This window comes from Balaenoptera musculus, chromosome 4 (genome assembly GCF_009873245.2).
Source record: "Balaenoptera musculus isolate JJ_BM4_2016_0621 chromosome 4, mBalMus1.pri.v3, whole genome shotgun sequence".
Taxonomy (NCBI): domain Eukaryota; kingdom Metazoa; phylum Chordata; class Mammalia; order Artiodactyla; family Balaenopteridae; genus Balaenoptera; species Balaenoptera musculus.
The window spans coordinates 15116356-15127868 of NC_045788.1; the positions used below are offsets into that span (position 1 = coordinate 15116356).

The following is an 11513-nucleotide window of genomic DNA, read 5'->3' on the forward strand; positions in this document are numbered from 1 at the left end:
CCAGTCAGCGGGAGTTATACGCAAAGGGCCCTTCGTTTTTGGGGGGTCCAGAAAGAGGAAGGGACTGCTTGAAGGCCTTCAGTGGCAGGCCGGGGGTGGCAGACGCGCCCAGGACTTCTGATCTCCAGGCTTGATGGTCCTGGATCAGCACCCGCTCCAGGATGAAGCCCACCGGAGCCACTTGGGGCAATCAGATGGCCAGCAACAAGGCCACCATCACTGGCTGCCCCATGGGAATGCAGCACAGGAGAGGAGCAGCTGCCTGAGTACCCTTTATGCAGACCTGGGGGCAGCCCCCGGCAGTTTCCCTGAGGCCCACAAAGCAGACAAGCTGGGATTTGCTGGAGAAGATTTGAGAACCCCGTGAGCCACAGGGACTCTGGAGGGCCTTGCCATGGTCTTTACTCTCAGGCACTCATATTTCTCTCGCTTTCTGCTCTCCTTGTCTAGTTTGGGGTTTGTTTTTCCTTTACTTCCTTATGCTAGCCTCCTTCCTTCACTGTTTCTTTCATCCTTTGAACAGGAGAATTTTGGAAAAGACAAGTCAGCAGAATTCCAGCTCTTTGGCTCTCCTCATGGAAAGGACCTGCTGTTTACGGACGCCGCCCTTGGGTTTTTAAGAGTCCCACCTAAGATGGACGCCAAGCTATACCTGGGATACGAGTATTTTTCTGCCATCCAGCATCTAATCAGTGGTGTGTAAGGTCCTGGGGGGGACCTGGAGAGCTTGGGCATGGGGCAGGGTGTGGCCATGGAGGTTTTCCTGGTGCCCGCAAGCCTCACCTCACCCAACCTTCACTGGCCTGCAGGGCCCAAGGGAGCTACCACCTGCATTGGGTTCATGCAAGGATTTTCTGCTGAGCTGGGGAAAAGGCCTGAATTAGGGGGTCACAAAAGGCTTTGAAAGACCTTCAGATTACAGGCAACTTGAAGTAATGATGGTCCTGGCTCCCTTGTGTGAACCAGAGTTGCCCCACCCTGCAGTAGGTCTGTTTGACAGGGAAAATAGCCCATCCTAAACTGCAGTGGGAACACAGCCTCTGCCACCATCAGGAGCAGAGCTAGAATTTCAGAGGGTTTTAATCCAGTGCCTGCTTTCCTTTGGATCCCCATGGTTTATTTCTTCCTTCCTTCCTTCTTTCCTTTTTTTTCCCCCCCTTCATTTAGTTAACCAGTAGTTATGGAGCATCTACCAAAGCCACTGAGATTGATGTGGGCGTCAGCAAGCAGGCCCACCCAGAACAAATGACACTGGCTTCCAACTAGGGGATGCTCCCTGGATGGGAGAACCCCGTCCTGGAAGAGAAAGCCCCAGAAGGCCCTGAGCTGGGCTGGTGCTCAGAGAAGCCTCCCCTGGGGAGGTGACATCTGAGTAGGGGAGGTCAGGAGAGGGCTGGGTCTGCCTTCACTGCTCTTTCTGGGAACCGAGTTCGCCATTTCTCCTGGGAGGTGATAGGCGGGAATGAGCGGTGACATGGGCATGAGACACTGCTGCCAACTCTGGTGTTGGGCAGCTGCTCGGAAGCCAGTGGCGCTAACCGCTCCCTCCCCTCCCCCATCTGGGGGCTTCCTTTGGATCCCTGGCTCTTCTCCACCAGACCTAGGGGCAGAAGACCCCCAGAGGGTGATATGGTGTGCAGTGGGCCAGCACGAGAAGGCCAAGTGTGACGAGTGGAGTGCCCTGAGCGGTGGCATCTTGAAGTGCACCGCGAAGGAGACCACCGAGGGCTGCATCGCCGCCGTCGCGGTAAGGAGGGCCCGCTCCTGCAGTTGGGCTCTGACACGCGGTGCTTCTGCGAGTCTGGCGGTGAAGCCCCCTTCCTGGATGTCTTCCCATCAGCTGTGAGGCTGAGACGCACCTGTTACGTGCTGCCTTCCCCCAACCCCCACCCCCAACTCTCCAAAGCCCCACCCCGCTGCTCCCACAGGCCCCTGCCGCTCGGAGCCGGCGGAGACACAGAGCAGCCCAGGACCCAGACTCCTTAGGAGCTCAGCTCTGGAGCCCAGGGAGCTCTGAGGGGTCCTGCCTAGGAAGCTGGGTGACACCCCAGGGTGTGGTCAGCACCCCTGTGGATTGGGAAAGCAAATCAACCTTTTCAGTTCTCTGGACAGGTTCAGTTTTTTTTCTGGTGATAAAATTATTACATGCTGGAGAAGAAATGAAAAATAAATGATATCATTTACAACTTCATAACTTAGAAATCAGCACCACATAATTTTTGAGTTATGATGTTGTGTTGGTATTAACTGTCCATTTTCTCTATGAGCAGACAATATTTTTGAGATTAGAAAAAAATAAATTTATAACTAAAAGATTGAAAAAATGACAAACTTAGGAGACTACAATTTTTCTTAAGAAAGAAGATCTAATTTTGGTAAACGTCCCTGGGACCAACTTCTAAGATTAAAGTCTTGCTATTTATACAATCTCCTAAATTTGTCAATTATAAGAATTAAATGAATTTGAGTGCTTGTAACATTGCCTGGCATATAATAAGCAGTCTATAAATGTTAACGGTTGTTATTATGATTTCAATTCTTGAGCACAATTGGTGCACTTTCTTAGGTAATGAGGTATTCATTTAAAATATGTTTTTAATGGCTGCATAATAGTCCACCAAATATTTATTCAACCAATTTCTAAATGTCTATATCTGAATGATTTCCAAATCCTTTGCTGTTATAAATAATATGGGATTGAAGATTTTTGTTCTATACCCATCAATATTTCTAAGTATATCTTTAATATTAATGACAGTGAATATGTCTGGAGTTACTTACTATGTGCCAGGCATATGTATGAGCGCTTAACTTGTATTAACTCATTTATTCCTCATGATGAGCCTATGAGGTAGATTTTGCACCCATTTTGTGGATGAAAAAAACGTACCTAGAATAGTATTTAGGGATGTGTCCTTTGGAGTAGTCAGATCCTGGAGGCTGACACATTCCATAGTGGTTATGAGCAGAAGCTAAGGAATTAAACTACCTAAGTCTTAGTGACCATCTATTGGATAAATTACTTAGCTTCTCTGTGCTTCAGTTAACTAAGGTATAAAAGGGGGAGAATTATAGTACCTACCTTATTGGGTTCTGTGAGGGAGTACATGAGGAAGTCATTGTAAAGTGTTTAGAAAAGGGCCTGGCACATAGTAGGGGCTTGATAAGCTTTTGCTTCTATAGTTACTACTGTTTTAAGATAGATTTCTAGAAGAGCAATTAACAGGGGAAGAGCAAAGAGTGTGCCCGTGTCTGTGTGTTTGTTTCTTGATGACCTTATCTATGAATATAAGTGTGCATTTTTTTGTCTCTGTTGTTGGAAAAGTTCATTGATTAAAATCATAAGTTAATTATTAATGAATTATTAATTAGAGTAGAGTACTAATGGGGTTATAAGAACAGAATTGAACTCTGCCATACGGAAGAAAACATGTTCCATAGAAACAGATTAGACACATACCCTGAGTCTGATTGTCGAGTGAGTGACGATGGTCACAAAGAAAGTGTAGTGATGGCATGTCCAGTACTCAGAACGGGGTCTCATGTGAGGGCACAGAGATGACCAGGGAGCATGACCTGGGTTGGGTGCTTGCTTCTGGGTTAACAGGCTAAAGGCATGTCCAGTTTTCTAAACCCTGTGTTTATGTGGCAGAAGCTTTGGGTCATACACCATTTGGTTTATCACAAGGACGTGTGACATGAAGCCAATGAGATGGAAACCTCTGAGGGTGAGACAGGATAACAGCCTCACTGTTGTGCTATTGGTTTATTTCTTAACTTCAGAAAGGAGAGGCTGATGCCATGAGCTTGGATGGAGGCTTCATCTACACAGCGGGCAAGTGTGGTCTGGTGCCTGTCCTGGCAGAGAACTACTGTAAGTGGAGGGGAGGGTCTCTGTGTTTTCTTCCCTCTGGGCTATGGACACAGAAAGGTGAGGAAATAATTTAGTTCAGTGCGGAGATAACAATAGCTGTTATCTGGAGTGTAGGGAGCTAGTAGATAACATCTATCTTCCCCAGAGTCAGAACCAGTTAAGATATAGATGCGGAACTTAGGCAGAAAGAAATCAAAATAAAACCTTTATTACTGAAAGAGTGATATTGGAGGGCATGGCATAGAGCTGGCCATGGGGCTTGTCAAATTGTCCTTGAGTTAGAGTCACCCACCAATTCAGGAAGACAGGTCTGCTGGCAGACCGCATGCTGAGGGCAGAGGGAAAACACATTCTGTCATAGATGAGGAGATCGAAACCACCCTCTCCCCATTCTCTTCAACAAAGAAAGAGCCACAGGTGCCTAGATCCTTTTGCCAAATTTACTAATCCAAAATTAGCTCACCCAAGCTGCACTGGGACATTGAGGGATGGGGCCACAAGGTCATGGTCTTTGTGGGGATCCATCCACCTGGAAAAATAAAGCCAGGGGAAAAGAGGATTTCACCACTATTTGTTAAACGCCTCATCTGCTATGCAGTGAGTGAGAAACCATACGTTATCCTTCAAAACAAAACAACTCTATGAAGTAAGTAGTGGTATCTCCATTTTGCAAGTATAAAAACTAAGGCTTGGGGAAGTTGAATGATGTGTCCAAGGTAGAATAAAGACTGCAACCAGGTCTTTCTGACCCATGGGCTGGATCCTTCCCCTCCAACACAGAATGACTATAAGGATTGTGTACACGGCCCAGAGCTCTGAAGGGAAGAATGTCCGTATGCCTAGAATCACACAGCAAATCGAAAGGATCTCTGTCAAGGTCTTCAGTGGCTTCTGTTCCCCACCCCACCCCCTTCAATGAGCATCTCATTTTCTTTCTCTGTAATTCCCCGAATGTTGGGATGAAACCTAATGTTCCAGTGGCAAGGGTCAGGAGAGAGGAGGTGAAATAGGACTGCAGGATCTCGGCTTGTTGATGGCCAATGATAAACTGCTTAGCTAGCGTTTCTCATTTTATTCTTGACTATTGAGACTGAGAAAGTCAGGACTTGAGTAATGTGAGAATTTAATGACCTGTACTTTAATTCTTTTTCTTTTTAGTGTCTCAAGATGGCAAAGAGCAGCTTGGGTCTAAGTGTGTGAACACACCTGTGGAAGGTGAGTCAGAATCAGTAACACTGGGGCTCAAAGGTAAAGGCCTGTTGTCAGGGAGGGTGTGAGGAAAGCCTTACAAATAAACCAAAGTTATTAGACTTGTTAAAAAAAAAAAGAGAGAGAGATGACCCTGCCGCAGTCCCTCGTGAAGGAGCAGGTCTGTGGTGGGGCGTGTCACAGTGGACAGAGGGCTCCTGCTTGTACCGCCTCTGCGCACTCCGCTCAGCAGTCCTCTAGAACACGGACATGGCTGGCCGCACCACGTCGATGGGAAAGTGAGGCTCAGGGACGGTGTGACTTGCCCGGGGCCCCACAGCCGGGAAGTGGCTGCACCTGGGTTTGAGCAGAGGCGCCGTGACTGGAACCCGCCTGCCCTTCCTGACCCACCGCAGTGCTCCCTGTCAAATACCGCCACCCATCTCTGCACCGGGGCAGGAGCCCGTTGCTGACACTTCTGGGGCCCAGTGGGTGCCTCGGAGGAGGAGGAGGGGAGTCATAGATGCTGCTGCTGAAGAGGAGGGGGATGAAAATGAAATCAGCTCTTTAGCTTTTAGTGGCTGGCTTTGAATAGCTGGGGAGTCGCCCTCCTCTTCAGAATAGGAGACCAGGTGACAAGTTTTCCCATCTGTGTCTCCCCATGGGCAGAGAGGTTCTGTGTCTGTCCCTGAGGTACCTAGTCTTGGGCACTGGCTGGAGCAGTGGTCCTCTAGGTAGTGCGGTGTCTGGACCAGCAGCATCAGCGTCGCCTGAGAACTTGTGAGATGCGAGCGTTCTTGAGTCTGACCGCAGGTCTGCTGAGGTCCAAGATGGGGCCGCTGCTCCGTGTTTTAACAAGCCCTCGGGATGATTCTGATGCATATTAAGCTTTGAAAACCATTGTGATGGAGGATCTTGAGATGAAGACAAGTGCTCACCTGGGTTTGGAATTTCTTATGAGACAGGAGAGCTTCAGGAGGTGGGTGGGCACACAAGCTTGGGGTCATGAGGCCCTGCACCGCCCACCTCCACAAAGGCCTCAGGGTTGCAAAGCCGCTCACCCTGCGGCAGCTGCCCTTTGTTTGCAGTAGGACCACAGCCCTGGGATAAACTGTCCCTCTTCCCTCTCTGCTTTCATGGCTTTCTGTCTTCTCTGAATTGGATCTGTGTCCTTAACTCTAAGGGCTGGCATTTCATTGTTCTGATTATAGAATATGTAAAGTCAGAAAGAATTCTAATTGATTCACAAGTGATTGATATTTCCAGGAACTGCAGCGATGTACAAATGTAGGTCAATGAGGATGCTTGGAAGACGGTTCAGGGTGATGGAGAAAGTTAGACTGGAGTAGAGATGGAGAGGGTTAATCCCAAAGCCACATACACACACACCAGATGACAATAAATCATGCCATCTGTGCAGAAATTGTTACAGCTCAAGAAAGGCACTGTAACAGTATTTGGCCACCGGAATGGCGTAATAGAACCCAGTCTGATAGGCAAGAGCTTGCGGTGGCCTCAGGAGAATCTGCTTTACCAAGAAAGGGGCTCTGGTACTGCTTCTGCCATTAGCAACATGGCTGGAAACCTATCCACATAACCTCCCCTTCCCATTCCTAACGTACAGTGTGCTCATATTAGCATTACTGTTACCATTTCACTGAGGAGAAATTTAGGATCCTAGATGCTAAGCAACTTGTCTGAGATCAGTTAGTAACTGGTGAGGCAGGTCTTCCACTGCCATGTTGATTCCCAACTTTTCCAGGCATGAATATATAGACACCTCAACCACAACAGCAAGAAAGTGTGTGTGTGTTGGGGGTGGTGGGAGTGGTGGTAGTGAACCACATTACCCATGATTCCAGTCTCTAAATTCAGCCTTGCAGTTTAGGCCTTACTCAACAAGCAGGATTCTGTTACACTCTACTGCAATAGGAATACATCAAGTATCAATGGTGTTCCCATAACAATCAGGAACAAGAATGCCCACACCCACCAAAGATATTTGACATTATTTTGTAAGTGAATGCAGAAAGATAAGAAAAAGATTTAAAAAAATATTGGGGAAAGGAAGAGATTAAATTGTCATTATTAGAAAATGGTATTATTGTAAACCTAGAAAATCAGAGACTTGACTTTAAAAAAGAAGTCATTAAAGCTCTTTCTTTTGGACTTCTATTCAACAGAAATATTTAAACAGGTGCACACTCCATACAAAGATTTATTTAGATAAGTGATTTTTAATAGGGAAAAATGGGTCACAACTTAAATGCCCACCAGTAGGGGGATTATAAAACACCGTACTTCTATACAGTGGACATAACTTAGATTCAACTAATAAATAGAATGAGACGGCCATATCTATTTCTACTGAATCAAAAAGGGATATCATTGAGGAAGAATAAAGCACTGGCAGAAAAGAATGCTCTGGCAGGATTCTGTTGAAAAAGTATGAAGTGTGTGTGTAAATACCTGTGAGTGTATGCCTGTAGACATATCTGGAGAGCAGTAGAGTCGCTCTGTTTGGCTGAGTACCTAACAATGATGGTTACTGGGAGGATCTGCTAGAGCAAGGTGAGGGCTTCAAGCTCTTCCCCCTCCCCTGGGAGAGCGGCAGGCAGCAGCTCTGCAGTACATTTTGGGAGGGCCCTGGAGGTACTGAAATTGCATCTTGGTATCTCTGTTGCAAGGTTATTACGTCGTGGCAGTGGTCAAGAAGTCAGATGCTGACCTCACCTGGAACTCTCTGCGAGGCAAGAAGTCCTGCCACACTGCAGTTGGCACTTCTGCAGGCTGGAACATCCCGATGGGTTTCATATACAACCAAACCGGGTCCTGTAAATTTGGTAAGTGTGCTCTGAGCGGTGGTGCGGCAGCCCCTTCCTTGGGCCTGTGCCTGTGTAGGGGAGAAATTCAGTTCAGTGAATGGCATAAGTGGATGGTGTGGACAAGGGCTGGACAGCCATGTGGGCAAGCTTCACATCTCCTTAGCAGGACCCCCCTTTCTCCTCGCCCATTGCTTCTGAGGGAAGTGGTTTGGCCCAAAGGGCAGATCTCAGGGAAATACGCTACTCTTTATGTCTTTCAAATCTGGCTCAGGGAAGAGGCCTGGGTTGCAAAGCAAGAGTGGGGCGTAGGGGTGCACATGTGATATGTGTGCGTGTTTGTGTGTATGTGTTGTTTTGCCACATAAACTGAATTGGCTGCTTTCTTAATTGAAAACCTTACACCAGTAAGTCTTTGAGTGCTTTAGCATTCACTTTCACCCTCACCTCTCTTAAATTTCCATATTAGTCATTTCAGCAACACTCTTGCCAATACCTAAAAGGCTCCTGCTCCCCTGCTTTCCCCACCCATGTGACAAATCCGAGCCCTGCAGGAACCCCATCACCCGCTCTCTTGGCCCTCTGCACCTGATCAGCTGAACACAGCTGGAGAATGTCGCAGGGCAGAGCAGTTCATTCCATGGAGATGCTCCAGCTGCTGACCCCAGCTCCCCCTGCTCTGCCCTGGCGCTCACGAGTACCCCCACTGATCCTCTGCTCCACACCCACACTTCCCAGTAATTATCCTAATGTCCTAGTTGTCCGTACACCTCCATCCCACGCTTACCTACCTATCACCCTTTCTGAGCACATGATCTCATCTGCACCTGCAAGAGATACTTCAAACCCTCAGGAAGGTTCCCATCAACACCCCACCGCCAAAGCTGGGGGCTCCTGCTGGCTGCACCTGCTCAGCTTCCCTCTACAATGCAGCCCGTCCTCCTACCTGCACTTGGCTGTGGGCCCTGCCTCGCCCCTCCCCAGACCTGCACCCTGTTACTACCTCTTCCTCTGGTATGTCCAACAATTTCTTTCAGCATGTGAACGCACCCAGTGTCTTCCACCTTTAAAAACCCTCCCTCTCCCCACATTCCCCTCCAGCTCCTGCCTCCTTTTTCTCCCCTTTATGGCCAGACCTCTTAAAATCATGGTCTCAGCCACTCACCCCACTCACGGCTGCACTCCCTGCCCTCTGGCTCCTCCGCCTTGTTCCACAGGGAGAACTCTGGTCAAGGCTACCGGGACCTCCATGTTGCTTAACTGGAAGGATGGGCTCCAGTCTGTGCTTCCATGACCTTTCCTGCTTCAGATCACCTTAAACCACCATCTCCTGGCTTTTGTGAAAACACACTGGCTTCTTTTTACTCCTACCCCTACAAAGTCCCTTTCCCAACCTGGTTAATAAATGTTTGAGTTGCTGAAAGCAACTTTTTTCCCCACTCTAAACTCAACCCCCAAGCCCTCACATCCATGCCTATAGCCTAGATGACGATCTAAACAAACGTTATACGTACAAAGCTAGGCACATAGAAAGCACTAGATAAATGTTTGCTGCTGTACTATTATTGTGTCTATATGCTGATAACTGTCAAGTTTTTGTCCCTGGCACAGACCTCTCCTTGATCTCCAAACCTATGTATATTGAACTGCTTGTTTGACATTATCTAGTCCAGTATTTCAAAAAGTACATTAAACTCAGCCTGTACAACATGGAATGCATCATCTCAGCCAAGCCTGATCCTGCTCCAGAGCTGCCTAGCTTAGTGGAGGCCTCCCACACACAGTCCATCCACTGGCCCCAGCTGGAAATGAATCTGCCATGCACCACACACCTGTCCATCACCAGTGATGTCAGCTTCTCCTCCTTCCACGTAGCTCCTCCCTCCCCTTTGTGCTACTTCAAGCTGCCCTCATGTCCCCTGGACCCCTGCAGTAGCCTGCTGCCTGCACCCCACATCTGTCCTGGCTCACCCTGCTGCTAGACCCCTGGCCCAACATTGTCTAAAGCCCGTCAGAGGCTCCCCATTTCTCTACGAATAAAGAACAAAATGTACACAAAGGTGTAAAATATCACATGTGGTCTGGACCCTGACCCCTCCCACTCACTGGACCACTGGGTGGTCCAGGCCCAATGGCCTCCAGTAAGCTCTCTGTGCTGTTTGCCCCCTCCCCCAACCCCTGCCCTAGGCCTTTGCAGATCCTGCTCCCTGTCTGGAAAACTCGTCCCTTTGCCCTTCACTTGGGTAATTCCTATTCATTCTTCATCTCTCCACTTGAGGCCTCTCCCTGACTCCCAGGTCTGCACCACGTTCCTTTATCTGTAGCCGTGGAACCATGTTCTTTTTCCCAGAGCACGGTGGGGAAACACGATGATGGGGAAACATGAATTCACTGGCATGGCTACTTGAGTCGTGACTGTCACCACAGAAACTTGGGGTCCAGGAGGGCGGGGCTTGTATGGTTTCCTCACCAGAGTGCCCTGGGGCTCAACACAGGGGTGGGCAACTGGGCCTCTTGGGCCCCTTCCTGGCCTTCGAGTCATGATGGCAGACCTTGTCAAGATGGACAAGGGCAGTAGAGATCGGAAAGCATACAGGACAGGTTCAACCACCCAGGACTTCCAATTTTGTCCACTCTGTGTCCACCCATCCATGCCACTGACCTGTGCTGGGACTTCTGTGATCTCAAAGACCCTTGTCCCAGCTTCAGCCAGGACCCCTTTACTTTGCTCCAGCTGCAACCTTTTTTTTTTTTAATTCCATAAGGTTCTTGTTTCTAATCATATGGTACTAAATACCTGAGTGTGTCTTTATGTCACTCAGGCAATTTTAGGAACAAAGTCTGAGGCTTTCTTGCCAACACAGGCAGGAAGAGCTGACCTCTCGTGTCCTCCTGCGCAGATGAATTCTTCAGTCAAAACTGTGCCCCTGGGTCTGATCCAGCGTCCAGTCTCTGTGCCCTGTGCAACGGCAGCAGCACGCCAGCCCACACGTGTGCTCCCAACAGCCACGAGGCGTACTACGGCTCGAGTGGGGCGCTCAGGCAAGTAGCCTCTGTCCACCACCTTTCACTTTGGCACCAGCCTGGTGAACTTCTTGCCCTTTCACCTTTCTCATCATCCCACCATCTGGGTGCTGCATTTAGGAGGAGCCAGAATTAGAGAACAGAACTGCAGATTCCCAGGGGCCCTGAGGACTCAAGCCCGGCCCCTTCCTGGAGCACTCTTGGGCAGAGCCAGCAGACTCGGGGCACCTGGGGAGAGGCCAGACTGATGGACACAGGTCACAACCCTGCTTCTACTTTTGATCTGTTCTTCTGTGTGATTGTGGACAAGTCACAGGATCTTTCAGAGCCCCAGTTTAAGATCAAAGGAAGGACACCGGATACATGCTTCTTACACCTGGTCGAAGAGTGTGTTTAAAAACACATATTCCTGGGCTCCTCCATCCATTCAAGAAATATTTATTGAGCACCTAGTATGTGGCAGGCACTGTTCTAAGTAGAGAGGTTAGAGCAACAGCAAGACACACGGGCTCTGAGTCTCGTGGGGAGAGTAAGACAATAAACACATAAAGCATAATCACTTCCTGACTGTGATAAGTGCTGGCGGGGGGGGGTGGTGGTGACCA

General features: G+C 48.7%; 1 protein-coding gene across 1 annotated transcript in view; it reads left to right on the forward strand.

Moving 5' to 3' along the window:
* Nucleotides 1–11044, forward strand: part of LOC118894500 (inhibitor of carbonic anhydrase-like) — a 45915-nt gene extending 34871 nt beyond the window's left edge. The window contains exons 9-14 of the mRNA XM_036850805.1: nt 524–695; nt 1599–1747; nt 3784–3874; nt 5033–5089; nt 7750–7905; nt 10785–11044. Coding sequence (XP_036706700.1) covers nt 524–695; nt 1599–1747; nt 3784–3874; nt 5033–5089; nt 7750–7905; nt 10785–11044 — 885 coding nt within the window. The remainder of the gene's footprint in view (nt 1–523; nt 696–1598; nt 1748–3783; nt 3875–5032; nt 5090–7749; nt 7906–10784) is intronic.
* Nucleotides 11045–11513: the final 469 nt, after the last annotated feature.